The 22372-nt window shown below is 40.7% G+C and overlaps 1 protein-coding gene across 4 annotated transcripts; it reads right to left on the minus strand.

Annotated features, from left to right (window-relative positions):
• Positions 1-9255: 9255 nt before the first annotated feature.
• LOC143376098 (uncharacterized) lies at positions 9256-22153 on the minus strand. Of its 4 annotated transcripts, none has more exons than XM_076825968.1 (3): positions 21895-22153; positions 10943-11085; positions 9256-10172 (listed from the first exon to the last, which is right to left on the minus strand). In XM_076825968.1, exons 1-3 carry the CDS (start codon positions 21900-21902, stop codon positions 9520-9522), a joined length of 804 nt encoding a protein of 267 aa, XP_076682083.1. In that variant the 5' UTR covers positions 21903-22153; the 3' UTR covers positions 9256-9519. The 4 variants fall into 4 exon arrangements, with proteins under 4 accessions (XP_076682083.1, XP_076682086.1, XP_076682085.1 ...); XM_076825971.1 differs by lacking the exon at positions 21895-22153 and adding an exon at positions 13973-14035; XM_076825970.1 differs by lacking the exon at positions 21895-22153 and adding an exon at positions 11791-11877.
• Positions 22154-22372: the final 219 nt, after the last annotated feature.

Below are 22372 nucleotides of genomic sequence, written 5' to 3' on the forward strand. Positions count from 1 at the left end.
AACGGTTGAGATAAACACGGACGTGGAACGTTCCGGAGAGGTTTAGATAGCCATGGCGCACGTTTCATTCTACCAGCTTCTGTTATACTAATTTATCTTGCGAACAGTTGTGTATAGCACTTAGAGAATTTTGCAAGAATTGAAATTGGTTGAGACATGGAATTGTAAGCACTTTGGAGCTCGACTTCCAAACTCTGTGTTTCAAAAGTGAGATTTAATACTTAAACTTTGTGTTTTTTGGACTTCGCATTGAGAGGTATCAAGAATTAAGTTATGTGTTTCAAGTTTTATTGATATTGGTGTATAGATCCCTGGCAGATCGTTACTGTTGGTGTTAGTGGGTGCATTTATTGTGTTTGTAAAGATTTTAGTTGATATCCAAGGGGATACTGGAATAGTATAGGTGTAAAATGGAGTGTTTAATAGAATTAACGAAAATAAGCGAAAGGCTTTTAATACACCTAGGTCCACAAATAAATCCCTTTGGAGAAAAAATTTGGAGCATAGTTCTCTATGGTTTCCAGACCTCAGAATGAGTTCTTAAGCACTTAGTTAATATTTCACTATCACGTTAAGTGCTTACGTTCCAAGTTTTTGCTTACAGGCATTTTAAACTCAAAACAGGGTACAAAAGTGATTTGTCTTAACTCTCACAATCTAAATCACCTTGTCATATTCTCGAGAATAGACACAGACTTTGAAGACATGTAACAAAGTTCGATTGTTTCGACCCAACACAGATGTTGTACCCCGAAAGAATATTAAACTAAGAGTGAGTCTCTCGACAAGATAGCTTTCTTCGAGTCCTATATGACTGACCTATTACCAAGGGTATATACTACAGTATTATGGAAGAATAACTCACTATCTTCATCTAAATTCTACACCTTCACAAATATTAACCACAAGAAAGACTCATCTGCGACAAGCACTGAAGCAACACCCAAGGATCCTCCCGGACCATCCACGTTCTCCTGAAGAGAAAAATTCAAATCGACGACGCAGCTGTCAATAACCTTCTGATCAGACCATCCACCAATAAACTTGTCACCGTATTCGTACTAGGATGAATATTTTAGACGTGAACAACAAAGGGGGAACCCTTGCACGGTGCGCACAAGTCCATTAGTCTACATATACAATTAAAAAACTGGACGACCAAAACTACCAGGACCCCTTAAACTAATTGGGGGACATTTTCCAAAATTTGCGCCTGCAACGAAGAAAAAAGCTGTTGCGTACCGAAAGTGTGCAGTTTGCTGCTCTAAACAGGATGATAAAAATAAGTAAATAAGCATCAGCCAGGGATCATCCAGAATCATCCGCGTTCCTGCGAAATGCGAAGTCGAAGCGTGCAGCGTAGCTTTCACTGGCCCCACACGCAGTTAGAAAGAGAGAGAGAGACCAGTTTCTTCATTGACAATGCCAATTTCTAAACGGAGTCGCGTAGGCGGGGGGGCGATCTCTTACAGCGAAGTCCTCAGGTTGGAATGTCACAAGAAGTCGTCACGCCCGCGCAGAGATTCTCGTGATCGCGGGGATCCTCCGGACAGGCTCTAACGAGCGTTGCGTAACGATAGTGGCTCATTAGCACGTCGGGCCCAATCCTACGCCTCGACTGACTGACTTACTGACTCCGTATGGAACGAGGCAGTTGCGAAACACCGTTGTGCGCTACCAATTATGCGAACGAATCATTGTTCGGCGGCGCTTCCGCGTGGAAAGGGGTTTCGAAAATTTCCCAGAGGACGAGGGGGATCACGTGGAACGTCGCGGATCACCTTGGAGCGTGGACAGTAGCTCATTCGCGAACGATCCTTCGAGAATTTCCATTCCCAGGTTATTGCGAAATGAGAGAGGAAGCATGAAGAGAGGCACAGGGGTTTTATTTTAATGGGTTTTGGAAAGTAGCAAGGCTAGGGTGGGATTGTTATTAGAATGGGCAACCTTGGATTATATCGTAGAACGTGAACAGTATCTCATTCCTAAACGATTCTCCGAGAATTTCGATTCTCAGGACATTGCAAAATGAGAAAGGAAGCACGAAGATGAGGGACAGGGTTCGTCAAGCTAGTTTCTTGAGAATAAGATACATAAGGCGCTATTGGGATAGGCAGAGGCCACCTTAGAACGCACTTTGAAACGTGGACACTAACTCATTTGTGAACGATGCACGAGAATTTCGACTCCCAGGCCATTGCAAAAAAGGAGGAAGCATGAAGATGAGGAATATGGGCTCGTTGTGCTGGGTTTTGAAAAGTGGCAAGATTAGACTGGTTTGTTAGCAAAATGTGCAACCTTGGATTGTATCGTGGAATCCTGTAGAATCCTAGATCTTTGAAGGATTTCGATACCCCAGGACCTAGGTTTTGCGAAACGAGATAGGAAGTTCAAAGATGGGGGATACAGGGTTGTTTTATTGTTTTTTTTGGGGGGGGGGAGTAGGTGGATTAGACAGTGATCGTGATGGAATGATGTAACCTTGGCCCACTGTTCGCATGGCGCGTGGAAAGTGGGATGTAGAACAATAGACAAGGTCGGATTGTGTTGGCGAAAACGGTTTGGATTTGTGACAGGGACGGTTTGAGGCATGGTGTGATCGATTTTGAAGGTGCACCTATGAGAATGAAAGAGGAGGTCAGGGTGAAAAGATTGCTGTAAGCTTATGAGCCCAACCTTACAAATGCACCTAAAATACAGCACACGCGTAGAAGTAGATGGCCAATGGCGTCCTACAGCCGCAAACCGTCTCCTTCGCTCTCGTTCGCGTGTTATCTGGCCGTTGGACGAAACTGCTTGAGGAATATGGAGCACTTACCCTGATCACCGTAACGGCTGGCCACTTAGCCCGGGTAACGACCGACCCAGCGCATCATCAAACCGTCCGTCCGGCGTGCACGCTTCGTTTGGCGACCTTTACGCCACGGGACCACGGTGCTCCATTTGCCCGTGGAGATTGAAATGCCGCTCATGCCTCAGATCGCAGCTGAGTGGACAGTCTCGCGACTCGTCTCGCCAGCACGCGGATTCAGCTGCCTCTGAAAGCATTCGAGTGTAATGGCGAGCTAACGACTGTATCTGCAATTCATCGGGCCCGCTTAATTGCGCAGTGTGCGCGGCGTCGACATCCGCGGAATAATTCATACGCGCCTGATGCCACGCTGCTGATTTCCCGGTTGCCGTATTCTCGCGGCGTTTGATGCGCCTCGGACGGCTCACGTGACTGCCTTGTTCTTTTGGGCGTTTCGTTACAGTACCACGTTTGTGCATTAACGGGAGAGGTCTCGTGTATGGGGTCGAAAGAATTGATTCTTTTTTCGTTGCTTTTGAAACCTAACCATGCTTTCAGAAGTATACTTTTAACAGTCGTCGGATGCCGAAGGGTCCGTCGGTGAGACGAGGGGCGGGACCGGGTCATTTCTGACCCACAATAAAATTTGATTATCTAGACATCGGAGAAGCAACTTTCTCAAATTTTCGTCGTGATACACTATATATATCCTGTAAAGCTGCGATAAAGAATTTGCGAAAAACATTATTTTTTTCAAAATTCATCCCCACCACCTTTTGTATGACAATTCTGTATCGCCATATTGTTAGATATCGAAAGCAATGCAACTTTGAAACTCGCAATTTCTTTGAGGGGGTGTTCACCCCTAGGACCGTTTTATTGTCAAATAAAAAAATAGTTAAGTTACTAACATCACTTGAGCTACATATCTGTAAAGTTTCAGATTTTTGGAATTTCTGAGTTGAAGGACTTCCCTTGTGAGACTAATTGTAGCGTGTATATTGGTTGAAAGGAAAGATAGTTAAAATAGAATATTTTAAATCTCCCTTTAGTTCCATCTCACCCACCATCACCTGCATTCCATCAACTCCTACTACTGTTACTCTTACAATTCCAAATACATATAAAAAAAACTCAAATCTTTTATATCCTCTCAATCAGAGTCGACCATCAACAAGTGTCACACCAATTTATAACATAAATAGAGTGCTGGAAGTTCATAACAGCATATTGCTGTACCTAGGCTACCATCACTACCTATTTATAGTTATCCCTTCTTTTCACGTGCCGCTACAATAAAGACCTGCTATTATTATTATTATTATTCGGGCATGGCGGATCCACCGCAAGGGATCGTCAATCAAACCAACCCTCTGTGTACGAGACAAATCCCGCAATCATCGAGGCAACGAAGGAAATCTCGATACTTAATCCGAACTATTTTTCGTCGCGCGTCATTAGTGCGCCGCACGCTCGCGGCGTTTCGTATTAGCACGCGTGTCAATCGGACGGAGATTAATTGGCCAGCTTGTACGTGTAATTACGAGGATCGAGGGGGCGGTTTATCCGCGCTGCCTGGCCACGAGGCGCGCGTGAAAACAGCCTTTAAAGGAACTCGTACGCGCGATACGCTTGGCCGCGCGTGCGAATCGCCTGGCGAATAATGGTGCCGCGGAACGGGCAACGCGTGGAGCAACGGCTCCCAGAAATAACCGCGGTATCGGGTGTACGAATTAGCGGAGGAATTCGATTACGCGAGTAAGGCTGTGCGCGCAGGCGAAAAAGGATCAACGGTACTGACAGATACGACGCATCGATCGTTCCAAGCGGTTCGCGATTAGAATCGTGTATTTGGACTGGATTGTGCCAATCACACTGCGTAATTATAAATTTCAACGCAATTACGCATTTCTGTGCAACTACATATTTCTACAGAATTTAGTTGTAGATTCGAACGCAACTTTCTGGGAAACTATTGATTTTGTATAGAACTTTAAATTTATATGCAATTATATCTTTTTATGCGGCGAGCGGAACGCGTCGCAGCGAAGATCAAGCAATCCACCGCGCGTAAAGCCGCGTATTCACCTGCGCATTCGCTCCGAATGTGCATTCGGCGCGCACCGATTTTTTGCTCGTCCGGTGTTCGGCGCGTGTTCGGGGCGCGGCGCGCATTCGGGCCGATCCGCTTGTTGGCGGTCTATCAAAGCGCGCATTCGGGTCCGAAAAATACCATGAAATGGACGCCGCAAATTTCACTCAACCCCGAACGCGCCCCGAACACGCGCCGAACACCGAACGAGCAAAAAATCGGCGCGCGCCGAATGCACATTCGGGGCGAATGCGCAGGTGAATACGCGGCTTAAGGTAGCGCGTCAAAACAAACGTTCGCGACCTTTCATCGTCCTAGCGGTGAGCCTTTGCGAGACTGACGTGGTGGGCCTAAGCGTGGCCCAGGCAGCTAGCCTGACGAGAGCGATCGACAGAACCACATTGATATTCGAATAAACTATTATATTATTTAGACCAAGCGCGTCATTACTGTACCCGAACTAAAACCCTACAGGAACTGTAGATTTCGGCGCAAATCTAAATTTTTATGAAACTATAGGTTTCTGTATAACTATTGACATATATGCTACTGTAAATTCCTATGCCACAATAGTTTTATGATCATATAGATTTCTGTGCAGCTTTATGTTTATATGTAAGCTTATGTGTAACTACAGTAAATTCTCGTTATAAGCTCATTTCGACTATGCGTTGTATGCTCGGCCGCTATCCCCACTATTTCTTGGGATTCTTCGCTCACGGGTTCTCACTCGCGTAATACTCTGATTGACGGCTCGGAATAGTCGACGGTATGCGTTGTAAGCTCGCCACCAGCCCCGAGCGTGGAGCCTCTAACGAGAATTTACTGCACCAGGTTTCTATGCCACTATAGACATCTGCGAATGTAAATTTCTGTGCAACTATGGTCAAAATATATTCCTAAAGTGAAATTTTGCAGCAATTTCGGGTAAGATGCCGAATTTGAAAGATTATTTACTCATTTCGAAGGAATATAAAATGTTCTTTGTTATATACTTAAAAAATCGCGATGCAGTTTTCATACCATGAACATTATGCCGATTTCAATACCTTAACCCTTTCGCTGCGGCCTACAGCTGCCCTTAAATCCACACATTCCATGTTTTTAGAGTTCTGAAGGGTAATATTACGAAGCAAAGTTCTCGTTGCGAAAAACAAGTCAGAACGATGGGAAATACATTCTTCATTTTGCTGCAATTCTTCGCCTGAATTGTTTAATTATACCATTTTGGGTTACACTGCTTGTGCCATTGCGAAGGACTCCAAATAATTTCTTTGCATTCTGGTTACACTCTGATTACACTTACATTAACATTGTAATATTAAAAATTAATATTCCTCTATTAGTGTACCTCTTGAAATTAGAATTTCCATTAGCAGAAAGCTTTTGTTTCTATTCCCACGAAAGCTTCTTCAAATATCCGTTTCCGTTTCCAAAGAGTTTACCAAGTGTCGGAACAGCCCATTATAATCAGACAGTACAAGTGGATTTTGGCGCATATGTACACAGCCTCGCTCCAACTATGTACTATCCGGCCGCGCAACATTTATGAATACTGCAACAGATCGTGATTCAGTGCGTCGATTCCGCCAGACAACTCAATCACGTTGAGTCGTGAGCAATCTTCAGGCTGGGGATGAGCAAGACTGCTCTTAGATTGATTCAGTGAAAGTTCAGAGTCGACTTTTCTGTCCTGGGAGACAAGCGGAATCGAGGGGACTGCCAGGTATTGAGTATTCGATTAGAGGCACAGAAAATGAACTAATAGGCTTGGATGACATTTTTGCTGGTTTGTCGCGCAATGTTTTAGAAGACAGCATATTAATTTAAAATCATTTACACGAAATGAGACAAGAAGAGAGGAAAAAAGTCATGGGAGATCTAGACAAGGTAGTTATAAACCTGGTATAGTATCAATAACACACAAAAGCAATAAGACCATGACAAAGGCAAAAAAAAATTAAAAAATGTAGTTATAATAAAAAAAATAATTACACAAGAAGTTTGTACTCCCAGTCCAAAAGAAAGTGATGTATATTCAGTCACAAAAATCTATATACATACATACTTACATCCATCTTCATCAAAATGCACTCACTGCAATTACAAAAACTACTGTAATTTTTATAACATTTCAATTTGATGAGGTGTACATTCACATATGGAGGGTTCAGAAGCAAATTAGAGTAAGCCATTAGCTTCAAAACCGAGATTTACACTGTTTGTCCTCAGAATAATTTTGTTTCTTAGGTACGTATGAAAGCAGTGACTTAATTGATTTATTAACTGAAAGTAGACCTTCGTCTTTCCCCGCACCAGATACGCAACGGCCCCGGGGGAAAAATTTGAAAATTGGATGTCACGGAAAAATGCAACCCCCTTTCGCCGCTACTGCTCGCAAACGGAAAGAGATAGAGAAATGATTTATATAGCGCTAGATAGAGGAAGGAACTCGGCAACTAAAAACTATCTGAACCGTTATTATCAGTTGAATCCGAGCGAGCTGGCAACGTCGCGAAAATTAACGAGACTTGATTATAGTCCTACGTGAAATATGCAGCATAACACATTTATGCTTAAAAAAAATTTTAAACTACGTAACTCATTTTCAGAGAAAGTTGCACTCACACTGATTTACTTCTGAACTATAGATATTTCTTTGCAGAATTGCCTTCTCAGACTTTTGCTTCAGACCTATCCACAAAATGTCACGACGGCACAGCAGCGAAATTCTTCACCAAGCCTCCCCCCACCCGGCAGTGCAGCAAATTTCGCCCGAGTGAATTTCACCAATTTATCAGTCCCCATTGTACAGTTTCTAAGAGACACTACAATACATTTTCCAGGACCGATCATTGTCCCCTTCGACTTCTCGATGACGTGTTACAACGCCAGCTGGCGTTTAACGATCCCGACAATAGCTTTCACTTTGTTTTACCGTTTCCCTTTGAAGTTCCCGAGGACGAGACGTGCCGCCATTTCCTGTTACAGTTTCTGCCGCGACGACGAGCACTTTCATATTCAGGAAGACCAGATACCTGGCCGCCATTGTCGCTGGACAGAAATCACATTATCGCCTCGATCGCGATCGTTGCGAGATCGCAGGAGTAACAGGATAGTGGATAGATAAAGGCCCGGGCACACATATCAGTCCCGTGTCCGGTTCCGTGTCACTGATTTCACTGAGGACTATTTAGCAGGCCTGCTCTGCCTCGGCCAATTGCGCAGGTCTACTCTACGTGGGTACAGTGTTTTGGGTAATTATGTATACAGAAAAGGCTTTTCAACACCGATTTCAATGACCTTGAAATATGTTGCCAAAGTCGACATTCTGAACAACTTTTCCCTATACATGTAACCCTAGCTCGGCTTTAGTTTTCGAGATATTCAGAAAAGCTCTGAGCGGTAGTTAGTTGGGCCCAGATTTGTTTAGGGGGGACCGCTAACTTTTGGGAGATTTAACACTTCGTGGTCACACGGGGTGTATCGCATCCCAGGATAAGTATTCGCTAATACTTCTCTAAATTTTTAGACTTTAATAATAAAAATTAAAAATTTTGTGAATTTTAACCAAAAAAATCGCTTTTATCCACAACTATAAAATTTAATTTAAATACAAAATTTACATTTCGACAAAAACACTATTATAGCATGATTAGTTCAGATTCAAGAATACAGCAGAGAAGGTTTGAAGAAGCTTGCGCCACCGACTATAAGTTTCTATGTATATATGCGTTAAAAAGCTCAAAAAAATTCTGAGTTTTACTTCCAACCTATCTTAATATGCAGGCAAAACGTTAAACAGAATAAACTTATAGTTTTTTATTAAATAATTTCCCGAACCTGGCGTTGAAAAGCAGGCAGGTACACTAGCCTAGAGTATCCCCTTAAGATAAAAAACTGTGTTTCAGAAATGGATGGTCATGGGGATTTGAACCAGCAACTCGGGAACGGTGAGAGCATGTTTCTGAAACACATTTTCTTATTTTGAACCTCTCAAAAGTTGGGAGCCCTCGCGAGGAGGGCGCTAAATAAATCTAACCTCAACCAACTACCGATCATTGGGAACATTATTTCGAACTTGTATCAACGTTGGTTGGTAAATCTTTAGTTGCACCGGTATTTCTTAGGATTTACTGTATTCTGGCTTTTACAGTAACATATACGCGGTATTATTTATATAACTCCTGAAAATGTGAAAAAAATTTGTAGACAATTTTATACAGCTGAACCGGACATACTGTATTGTGGGAGGACCACGAATAGCGTGATCAAATGAATTAGGTTCTTTTAAATAAAACACCAACACCTGATCGTCTTACAGAAATGTAGGTACGTATATTTAATAAAAAAGTATTTTCAGTGTAGCCCTCTAGGTTAGGACACTGAAAATACTTGTTCTACTATACACAATCGTCTCTCTATGCATCCTTCAAACAGCCGAGGTGTCCTCTCCAGAAGACGAGCCCGGGGCGCGTATCGCTATTTATATTTAGTCACACTTGGCCTTCTTCACGGAGAAACATAAAAACTGTGCCACTGTGCCTGGATAAATCGTGAAGACGGCAAACGTTGCACTATCCTAAATTACATTAACCAAAACTAAATTACATGTGTATTATAATATGCCTATGTATTATTCGGCTTTGAACGTGTCATGAAGTGTGAAGTGTGCGTGGGAGGTGGGACTATTGCTTTCACGTTCCGTTTCAGTGTTTGCGTTATAACTAACGGTCGATGTGTTTCTTCTCAAAGTGTTATCACTATTGCGTCCTTGCGTTAACGACTCCAATTCGTATCTTTGGACTATGTTGAATATCTCGGTTTTCAAGCAATTCTGGTTGCGCGGGCTCAGGCTCTTTATGGTTGCCGAAATTCCGTTTAAGAACGCGTCCACCGGATGAGGGTTTTCATTTTTATTAATGAAGTAATTTAGGACTTGCGTGGAGACCGTTTCTTTTCGTCCCCTGCTGTATGTTACTTTTCTTTTCTCTGGGGGTTCATAATCTTCTTCGTCTGTGCTCTGTTGCATCGTCAGCGTCGGTTGTTCCGGGCAGCTTTCCCTCGCATCGGCCAATAGCTCGTCGCTGCTGTTGCCGTTATCGAATTCCTGCGTGCCAACGTTTCCCGTAGAACTTCGCTCCCCGAAGAATCGTTTTAAGAAGCACATTTGATTGGAATATTTGTATGATTTTATTGTCTTAGCGGAGCCACTTCTTACTTCCTGTTTCTTCAACGACTTCCGGTAGTTATCCCTTAAATTATTCCACCTTGCTCTGCACGCTGATCCTGGGAGAAACAGACAAATTCATGTTAATGAAATACAAATTTTGTATTGTATTATATTGTTAAAACATTTGTATCGTTTCAGATTTTTAGCTACTGGCGGTTCACTGAAAACTATATCATTTAGTTATCGGCTCGGACGTGATTAACAAGGGAGGTTTAAGAAGCTTAGGAAGTTTTAGATAAAAAGCGATGATATATCCTGCCACACGATTTTATTCAAAGTGACATATCACCATCGTAATTGTAGTACAAGAAAATAATTATTTTTCAGTCTTCTGTGCATTTTTCATTCAATTAAATGAACTCGTTTAATTTAGAAATGTTTTATTTATGCAGTAATCCCCCGTTATGAGTCCGTTCTTACCGCACGTTGAGAGTCCGGCGACTATCCCCACCATTTCTTGGAAGCCTGCGGACGAGAGTGAGAGAACAGGAAAGCGTCGACACGAAGTTGCCGTCGGGTACGAAAGAGAGAAAGCATGATACTAAACCATGTCCGCGAGCCACTATAAGTCCGCCGCCAGCCCCGTTCGACGGACTCATAACGGGGTATTACTGTACCTATATTTTTTTTTGTACTTATAAATATGTGTGACGTGAGGGAACTTCGAGATTGAAATCTTGATTTGTCGTGAATAGTAGTGATGAATGGGGTGAAATGTAAAAGCTATCATGGAGCGTACTTACATACGTGTGTGATGGAGACAGCTTTACAGTTTTGTATAGTTTAAAATTGTTCTTTTCACAAATATAAGATCTGTGCGACTCACCGTCTTCACGCAGCTTATTTCCTATATCCGCCCAGATCCTAAATTTGTAATTGCTGTCCATGTATTGCATGTGGGACAAATCGTACAGGACAGGATGTTGGCGCACCAATTCGATTAATTTTTCGGTGTCCATTTCCATGGTACTAACAAAAAACACGAGAATATTACTGAAGGGGGTGCGAAGGAATGCCAGACACTACCTAGTATCACACACTTCATGTCGGGTTTTCCATACTACGGGGAAAGCTAAATCGGCTCTGAGAAAATTCACGAAGTGACGCTTTCAAATGCGGCGGAACTACTGTCCTTGGAACTGGGATGAAGGATCCGCGCGTTAGGTGGTAACATTTTGTCCACGCGCGTGGGGTACGTTTGGCCGTGCCGGTTGTCAAAAACTGTCTCTCTCACAATACAGGGTGTTCGCGTTACTACTGAGCAGCGCTTTTCTCGAAAATGGTAAATATATGGGAAAAAAGGTTTCAGTTTATTGCAAGCAACACGCGAAATTACATTAATGATTTAAATTTGCAATAATTTATACACAAAAGTGACCTTCAGTTTCTTGAACGAGAAGTTATGTTTCTTTTAAATGAAATAAATAATCGGTGTAAAATATGTCTTTCCTATGACATAAACAAATGTAACTTTTCCCTTAACAAATTAAACGTTACTTTCATTAATTAAAAATTATTCCAAATTTAAAACAATAATGTAGTCTCTCGTCCAGCTTGTAAAAAAAGCGAAAGCTTTCCATTTCCATTTTTATATTTACCATTTACCTAAAAAAAAAACGCTGGTCAGTAATAATGAGAACACTCTGTATTGTTTCGCAGGTCAGCCGTAGTTACCGATGTGCGCGAGTCCAAGGGTTGCCTCCCGTACCCTTCCGACTGCGGAAATATCGGTTGCCGAAATACCGGGGATTTATTGCAGGAGACATACATATTTTCTTCCCAGTAATCAATGTATTTCCGGCAGGTAAAAGTTGTAAAAGCGCTTTCGATCGGGGTTTGTAGAATAAGCTGTGTACCGAAAATGGTAAATTTTGACTCCAGTGCTTGTACATAGTAAAGCATCTGGTTTCCTGTAAACGGTTGTTTTTGTATGTATTGCTTAATTGTATTGCTAATATATTTTTGTAAATGCTTAATGATATATATTAAGCATTTACAAAATATATATATATTTAAATATAAATATATATAAATATATAAATTTAAATATATATATATATATATCATTAAGCATTTACAAAATATATATATATTTAAATATAAATATTTAAATTTAAATATATATATATACATATATATATTTAAATTTATATATATATATTTAAAACTTTATTTTAATTATTAATTCCTGCGTTTTTCTTTCGCTGTACCCTGTATGGTTCTTAATCTATACAACCTCACCCACTCGCTCTTGTATTTACAAGTTACACAGTAAAAAAAGTAAACTATTCAGTATTGCAATGGTGCATTAATATTTGAGATTACTCCTACTGGCATTACTGTCGCGTCCGCCACCGGTGATCGGCACAGCAGTGAATGTATTAATTGTAATTTCGTATTCTATCGCACGAGGGAAACATCTGGACATTTGCGAACGCACCGAAGTAAAATTTTACAGTCATTCTCCGAGTCATAAACGATCTTAATCATTTTCAGCACCTTCAGGTAAACCGAATCTAGCTCGGTAAAACAGATCTTTGAGTGTGCAATAAAGTACAGCCGTCCACACTTGCTTGCCCTTTTCAGAAATGCAAATTAATGAAAAGGGAATATGTATTGTGGGGACACCAGATTCAATCCAAGTCCGACACAGAAAACTACTTAGAAGCATGCATTCCACCTTTATGTGGACCATTGAAGTCTCCAAACAGTCCCACTGAACGTGTGTAAATAAACACGCTGGCTGAAAGCTTGTTACGGCCACTTATTATCGCTCCTTCACGCATCGCCGACTATATAGATTCACTATAATCTGGAATTTTACCAAAGACCATGCAAGATTAAACAAACGGAATTGACTTTCAAATCTCCGAAGCGCCTTCACTTACAAAAAAGTAAATACCTACAGTATTACGCAATTAAGTTTAAACTGCAAGTCTCTCATGCAACCCGGTCTCCACACGCACCTAACCCAACAAACCGTGCAGAATTCAAGCACTCTTTCCATTGCGATCATTAAAAATAAACGTAATTAGAATTACATCACGTTTGGTGTCATTTTTATTAGAAAAACACCAGCAATATATCGCTGACACCTCTACGAAGATCTAACCCGAAATATAGAAACTGGTATTGGCATAACCGAATGGTCTACTGCCGTATTTGTTTTTATGACTCTAGGACAGCGTTGCCCAAGCCAGGGCTCGCAAAGCCGCAAGCCTTTGGGGTTCTCCCACTCCCGTCCGTGTCGTCAGGGATACCGCGCGACGCTGAAGAAGCGACCATGACAGGCTAGCGTCTGCGTCGTCAAGGAAGTTCAGCCGCTACACATTACATACGTGTGTATTAGTGACACACGTCGCCGCAGCGAGCCGATGCTACTACATATTCTCCGCGATTATTGTGCGGGGAACGAACGGTCGAAAGGGGAACCAGGCGCGCGAGGGGCCCCACCGCTGGACAGCGGTGCTCTAGGGTTTAGGGCTCCCGGACAGCGTCGTCTCCGAGAGCTTCGACCCGAGAATCCATCAGGATCATAAACGAAGGTCCCATTCAACCGATTTTAAGTTTCAAGACAGCGCCAGTGAGAAAAGCAGAATATCGTGGCCAACGAATTTTAACTCCAGAGTACAGATATGGATCCGACACTGAAGGAAAAAGATGTCCCCCTGTACGCACAAGTGTGAACTGCTGCATTTCAACGCAGAGAAACGATACGGTTTGCCATTGGTACTGACGCCACGGAACTGGCACGGAACTAATGCGTAAGAACAGCCGTCCAGAATTTCACTGTACGAATACGGAACTGACGAGTGTGAAATGGTTAATCGCAAAACAGGGAAACGATATCTTTTACCACTGATACTGAACATGGCGGCACGGAACTGACACGGAACTGATATGTGTGCCCAGTAGGGGCGTGCGGATCGTCCCGAGGCTCGGCAGTTGGAAACACGAGCTTCGGGACGGCTCGGAGAACCTCGAGTGAGATCGGGCGAGATCTGGATATTACATACTCTAGTTCTCTCGCATTGTTCGGGATCCCGAAAGTTTCGGGACGGGTCGGTAAAATTCGGGCGGAATCGGGCGAGATCTCGATACTACCTGCTTGCTCAGCAGAGTTTCGCGTTGCTTGGGATCCCGAATGTTTTGGAAATCGCGACGCGATTTGGGCTGCAAGCATAAGCGGGCAGTCTGCCTTCGGTACGGCTCGGCAAAAATCGGACGCGATCGCCTCGCGAGGCAGCTATTAAGAGGGGACGGAGACGGAAAGGTTTATCACTTATCACCTTTCGGTCTCTTGTTGAATTGTAATTTGTATGTTATTATTCATTTACATGCACTGTCGCTCAGAAGCATTTGTCCACCTATGTGTGCACATTGTGTTGTGTTATTACGCCAAATGTTTGTTAGTTTATACACACCTGTTTTAACTACATTAAGCCACGTGAAGGGACGAATTGTATGTAATGAATTTCTGTAAAAGTCTTATTGCAGGAACTGTTATAAGGAAAAAATCAGAACTAACGTTTGGCCCTCGCTGATACCCAGGTAGAGTTATAACGTTAGGAATTGTTTTTCGACACAATTTGTAAGGGAGAGGTGTTATAGGTTATAGCAGTGTTTCTCAACCGGGAGTCACAGAACTTTTCAAGGAGGCCACAGGCCATAAATTAACTTTTGAGGAGACAGAGCAAACTCTAGGGGGCTAGAGTCAGAATAGAATGTTTAAATTATATAAAAGCGATTAACCCTGAAATGTAAATTATCACAGAAGTATTATATTCAAATGAAATACAGAAGACTAAATAAAGTAAACGTCAGTTTATTACAGCTTTTGTTTTTAAAAACGAATACAGGTAAGTACGTGTATAGTTCATAAGATATATGTTATTATTATTATAATTATTTGTATTACAAAATCATTGTGCAATTTTAAAATAAACGATGCTATTTTTACTGTTTATTTTTCCATTTCTCTTTCCGCCGAGTAACTATTATGCGTGGGGGCCACAGAAAAATATTAAAGTGGAAGGGGGGGATCATTGGTTTAACAACAAAATTAACAATTATTTTTTATTATTATTTCGAAAACTAATAAATATCCGAAGCTATAATTTTAGATTTAGGACACACCCTCTTCCCACTCTTCCCCTTAAACCTCGTGTCGATCAGCCACGGGGGCCTTTCGAAGGAACATCCTTATTTTAATTTCGACAATACTTTAAAATGTTAATAGAATGTATTCCACACTTAGTATCGACGCCAAAAATGAATGTTAAAAGCTTGCCTTTCATTGCTAAATTTGTACTAACGTTAAGTAATACCTATTTTCGAAATCGAGACGTTTAAGTCAAGGGCGACCGGAGACTTTTTCCGGGGGGGGGGGGCAACTTTCGGATGATGGTAAAGAAAAAAATACCCCTCTTCCTTTTTTTAACCCATTTTGTAGTGCCAATTTAACTAAAAACTTAAAACCGAAAATTAAAAATATTCCCTCTTTTTAGTATAAACTTAATAAAGATTAGTTTTGAAAAATAAGCGATTTTTTTCCAAAGCCGGGGAGGGGGCTGCCCCTTTTGCACCCCCTCCGGACGCCGATGGTTTAAGTTACCTTTCTTTATGTACTATACATTTTAGTGTCATAGAAAAAGAATTGCGGCAGTAAAATAGACTACCTACTTACTTGCAGTAGAATTCAAGTTGCAGCAGATAGGCGAGGGCGCAGGAGTTACAGTAGAGTTAAAATTACAGGCGAAAAGTGAGTTACAGTAGATACAGTTAGAGTAGAAACTTGGGGGGTATCAGGGCACGAATTGGATGCAGCTCGTCTGGAAACATAAATCGTTTCCGCCATTAGTAACGCACCGTTTGCTGAAGTTCGCGTGTGTCATAAGAATGTAGGAAGAAATCGAACGGCGCCAGGGTTTTAATTAAAACGTTAGCGGCGTGAGAATAATTAGAATTCGCCGTTCACTTGATCACAGATAACACAGTTTTCTCCTAATTAAATTTGTCTAAAGCTAACTGGAGTTCGATGTACCTGTCGATTCCTCGAGATCCCGGAGTCGAGATCAGGACTTTCGATAATGTGAAATATAGAGCAAATCTGATGTGGGAGTTGATTTTTTTTTAAAGTGAATCTTCGATGAAGTGAAGAATACTAAAATAGTTTATCCTGAAGCAATCGATTTTCATTTTCGCCTGTTACCAGAAATTCCTTAAACTTACAATTCATCTGATTCTTGTTACATTCAACAGCTACGAAAAGATAACGTTGAACAAAGCAGCCCACACCTTGGATCAAAAGCTCGAAAATTGAATTGTTAGTTTTAATGCATTTTGTCTTCTGATTTGAAAAATATACTTTTTCTTTAATGAAAGTTTTACTTTCTAAAAATATCGCGAGTACCTATACATACGTATAATTATGTCATTTAATTCTGCCATTTTCAACTTGCGTGGATCACAATTTTGAAACTTCAGTTCTATGATTAAATAAAGTGTTACTGAATATTGCAAAAGTAGATTTGGGTAAACCTAGAGAAGTGTAATTTTATCAATTATATATATATAATTTTTAAAAATTATAATTATATATATATGTAATTTTTAAAAATTATAATTATATATATATGTAATTTTTAAAAATTATATATATATAATTGTTAAAAATTACACTTCTCTAGATTTTACCCAAATCTACTTTTGCAACATTAAGTAACACTTTATTGAATCATGAAACTGAAGTTTCAAAATTGTGATCCACGTAAGTTGAAAATGGCCGAATTAAATGACATAATTATACGTATGTATAGGTACCCGCTATATTTCTTGAAAGTAAAACTTTCATTAAAGAAAAAGTATATTTTTCAATTCGAGGTTGAACTACACCGGGAAACGTTGAAATCGTGAAATATTTTACATAACTTTTATACGACCAACTATCGCAGTCTAACATTTTTATTATTTTTTAAGCTCATCCCGTAAATTTGAAATTCCGCAGCGGGACGGAACGCGCGAGTTATTCATTCACAGTGTCTATCCAATTCATCAAAATCGATATTAAGAATCTCTATTCATTTCGTTAACTAAAAAACTGGGAGATACAAATCTTGGTGTGTATAACAAATTAATTTCGATGATTTACAAATTCCAAAGTTAGTGAAAGCGCGCCCAGCAATGCATCGAAACGTCCAATTCGTTCCGCTGAACGCTCCTCTCGATGATAATCCATCGACGAGCAGAACAGATATTTTTGCAATGTAAAATGCAAAAAAGTTTATCTACACGTCCGTCAGAAACGAAGGAATAGCGTATATTTATGTAGCAGTACTCACACTCGAACTATCTACTGCAATTTATAGAATATTGCAACATATTTGGCGATATTACATTGTTGCAAGTGCAAAGTACATCGAAAGTCTTCAAACACTGAAAATTTAAAGGTTTTCTAGATATTACAGATTTTATCAATTACGAAACTATTGAAGACTCTAAAACCTGCTTCTGATTTTACCAGGGAAATCGCAAGTTTATAAATATCTTCATTTTCTAAAGTTTTTGAATCTTTACCTTGATCATTTCGCAATCTTTGCCTATTTCAACGAAAAATACAGAATTTGTTACGCTTGACGTCACGGAGTTGGACGAAAATAAAATATTATGTATGTAGTTCGTGTGAAAAGTAGAGGTGGTTTAAGTAGGGGTCAATTTGTTTAAAAAATAAAGTACGTTGAAGTGTTTACTGTTTGACTATTTTTCGGAAAAGTACAATACTTTCGGCACTAAGTCTCACGAATTTGGTTAACAGTGAAATATGATGTAATTCAGGCTCGGGAATTAAGTGATCTTTTCGGCCGATTTTCAGAAGCCACGCCCTCTTTCTCCCACCGCGCGTCTTGGTCCCCGCGGCAGCCAACCGGCTTGTAGGGTCTCAGGCCCGTACCACGTGAACAGCGCGTGGCGCATTAGGGCGACATTGTATCAATAGATTTCCACATCGTCCCAGAGAGCACGATTGTCGATACGTTTTTGTTTTGCCTGAGGTGGCTCGAGCTTTAAGGCAGTCGCGGGGGCCAAGACGCGTGGCGGGAGAAAGAGGGCGTTGCTTCTAAAACTCGCCCGAAAAAGCCACTTAATTCCCAAGCCTGATGTAATTCACACGAAATTATGGAAGGTTTAAGTCATCATTTTGCTGGTTTCGAAATTGTGTAAAAAATATAAGACGTTGAAGATTTCCATTTTGCTTATTCTCATGAAAACAAGCTGTATATGTGAATTTTTATCTCCGAAACTATCAATTGTATTGTGGTCACTTTTTTTTTATTTTATTCGAGGAGGACTGTCCAGTGTCCTTGCTGTTTCGAAAAGTCGCTGAAGTATATTGCAACATTCCTATACCCAAAAAAGTGGAGTCTATAAATCTTCCACATCACCAAAGACTGAGCCTCTAATAACTCCTGAAGGAAAACTAATTCTTATATTAATTACGATATTCAATTCCTGATTGCAATCGCGCTTTAACGAATTACTTATTATCGATCGTGTGGCTTATTAGAAAGATCTGAAACTTATAATAACTGCACAGCTGATACTCCAGACAAATAAATTTTCCTAAGATTCAGAAACTGTTTTTCGGATAAAATAACCTATTATAATTAATTATTTTGTAACGCACTAACGATTCACGGGGATTGCAAATTCACAATCGCCTGTGATGACTATCTGCGATCACCTCGGAATCGCAACTCTGTGAAATCGATAACCTGCTATTGATAAGAGGCGCGAGTCATTTCTCACCTGTCAATGTACACTGCAGTGTACACTAGACGCAACAATACAGTAGAACATCAATCACCTCAGCTAACGCAGAGTTATAACTATCCGCAATAAAGGAATTTTTTGATAATGGATTCGTCGAAATTAACGTAACGACCATTTTCCTGAAAAGTTAACTATTTCCATAACTTTTAATATGTCTAACTACTGTCCTAAACAATATAAGTACCGATTCTAATATTATAAAGGTATTAAGGGATAATTGTATGTTACTCAACATCATTTAATTTCCCCAATACTTGAGCTTCTATTATCGAGAAAAACAATTTCGGAAACCTGTCCTGTATGCGCATTTGAGTAATTACAAGCCGTGATCTAATCCTGCATTTCGACATTGACTACTGTTAAGCAATAGAATTCCATTAGCGAAATAAATTATTACATACGTTTTGCAATAAATCTGCAACTTAATCCCAGAGACGCTATAGATCTTCAATGTTGCTGTAACCCTCAGAATAAACTTTCAATTTTATAATACACTCCATAACAAAAAGAAATCACCCACCTACCCAACAAATCTTCAAACTTATGATCCTCGACAAGACAATTGGTATTCCACATTTTCAATTCCTTTTTGCACGAATACTGACCCTCTCCCCTTTCACGCTACAAGTACTGAAACAGCCTGTATGTCCGTTTCAATCACGTGCTCCATCCTCAAGGTCATGAAAAATCCCATGAAAACCAGATCCCTCTTCAACAATCTTATCCACATATCTCAGCAACCTACTTCCTTCGAGCATCAGGTCGTAAACCGACCTTCCTCAAAATATTCACCCCCCTGGTTGGAACGCGCTGGGATTCCCAGCGGCAGAAATTCATTCCGATCTCGGTGAACGATCGCCCACGGAAAATACGGGGGGGTCACCGTCCGTTCGTCCCGAAAGAAGCCTCAGCAGAGTGTCCAGGATGTCCTGGGGGCCAGGCGAGTCCAAAGGGGCATGGAAGTGATGTTGATAATTATCGACGGAGCCCGATCGCCGTGCGCGCCTGGAAAAATGGCAGCTGGCAACGGGACAGGTCGGTTGCAGGCGACTGGCAACTTCCAGCCTACTGTCGATGTCGAATGAAGACGTCCCCTGGCTGTTCCCTCGCGTACGTACCAGGGGGAATAAGTGTGGGTAATTTGCTCGACTGGCTAGACCACTTGTTTTGCGGAGAACACTGGTGCCGTTTAAAGACCGTGCCAGCGAGCCAGTGCACGCTCCTCCCTGTGTGTGCTGGCGCGTGACTGTGTCTGTATGCGATCCTGCGTTAATCCTTTCGAAGCCCAACCGCTTCAATGGAAGTGTTTTTTTGAAGTTTTCTTGGAGGGTAGTTGCTTTTAAAGCTGGGACGACTATGTCTATGGTGGTGGCAGAGGACATCATTTGGAGAGACACTACCAAGAGGCACAGTGGTGGTAAGCACATGTCTCTAGGTAACTCTCCACAATCAAATGGTTGCGAAATCTTTAGCAATTTTTCCTGACGAAACGGTTCGTTTGCGACATATGGTTCCTTTCAAACTTTGTCTCCTTGCAACGAGCACAATGAGATGATGTAAAAAAATTAACATTAATTTTCGATGTTATATAGGAACCATTTTGCAGCAAATTCTTTTACAAATGTCCACCGATCCAGGGGGATAGTTCCATCCCTGAAAGCAGTGACCATCACTTTTTTAACACCCTGTACAGCCGAGCTTGACTGCTGGGGTGGTTCGAGGACAGGACCCGTTATATTTGGGATTTTATTAGGTTTTTAATTAGGTGGTAGTATTGCAGTTGGGTAAGAATAATATAGGGGGTTAAGAAATGTTGGTAGTTTCTTGAGTTGTAAGCAACAATAAGTGTGGGTCGATGAGGTAGGTCTGATAGTAATGAATAATTAAGGAAAACAGAAGTAATTACAGATGATAAGAGTTTGTCGCTTTTTATTTATAAATTTGTAAAATTCGAACACCCGTTTTTAAATTTAAAAAACTGGTTTTATATACTAGAATTAATATACAGAAATGAATGAATTATTTAATTAAAAATTTATGTAGCAGGTAAGAGTTTACTGTGACACTAATCTTCATGAGTTCATATTTTCAGAAAAAAATGTAATAAAGATTTATAATTTGGTACCACCTTTTAAAAGATTTATATTTTCTATGGATTTTAGTTAATTTAGTTTTTTTCATTTGGTTTTGTACAGAGTATACTTTATTTTGTTATATTTCAGCAATTCCATAATATTAAGGAAACTGAATTTTTTTAAAATAAGTACGAATATTTATATACTATTTTAATTATATTTTTTTTGTGAAATTTCGAAAACCGGTTTGACCGGTTTTTGGGGAATAGTGGAATTCGGAAAACGTTTTTTTTTTTCAAAAGTCGGTTTTTGTATAAACCCTACAGACAATCTCAAAATTCGTGGGTCACTTGATTTTTGAGTAGAATATTCATGGCTGTTAATTTTACCTTTACCTGGTGGGTGCACGGTGCATTTGGAACTATTTTTTATACCAAATTGTTTAGGTTACTTGTTAGTTAATAGCATCACATCACTGAGAACATAGAAATTTTATTTCACAACAGGATAAAAATCCAATTTACAAAATTATTCTAAGTTGTATAATCTATACAATTGAAATTATATTGCTGGTCAATATCAGGGGCGGCGTGAGTCGTGATAAGATTTTGCTGTGTGGAATTCCACACTTGGTAATTTCGAAGGCATTTTACCATTTTTTATTTTATGTTTACGTACTACTGTTTTTTAGGCTATTGAAGTTTGATCGTTTAATTTGCAACCCCCTCCCGGCCTCCACCGCAATCCACACGCGGAAAAAACTTGCTCCGCCGACCCTAGTCAAAATGATCCCCGTGTCCGCCATGCCATCGTGGATCTCACAAGTCTTAAAATGTACAGTTCTCAAATAACAAAAAAGGGTACAAATCATACATACTTGTCCATTCTATCGAAACATTGCTTTCTACCACACACTGCACATCGTGCAATTAGCTAATCGCTCACATTCACGTAGGCACTACTTATATCGCTATCAAATATCACCCGACCACTAGAAGATCACAGCTAACACGCAAAAGTGTCAATTTCTACTTTGTCGCTACACGCAAGAAACGCGTCGCGTACAAAACGCAGTAGCCGATAAGGTGTCTATATTGTTCGCGGCGGTAAAAATGCGAAGTGGCGGGAACTGTTGCGTGACACATGCGGCCGGACCACTCGCGCGCGACTAGGATCTAGCCGCGGAAAAAAGGAACGGGTAAGCGTGGAACATGGAATAAGTCGAACGAGAGGTCCAATTGGAAGGCACAGATAGTCCGGGCGCGATAGGAAAAGTAATTGGCACGTAACAATCCCAGCAGCGTGGCTGATAGAGGGCCCAGACCCATTCACCGATAGTGGTTGACTTGGTTTCA

Source organism: Andrena cerasifolii, chromosome 13, assembly GCF_050908995.1.
Source record: "Andrena cerasifolii isolate SP2316 chromosome 13, iyAndCera1_principal, whole genome shotgun sequence".
Taxonomy (NCBI): domain Eukaryota; kingdom Metazoa; phylum Arthropoda; class Insecta; order Hymenoptera; family Andrenidae; genus Andrena; species Andrena cerasifolii.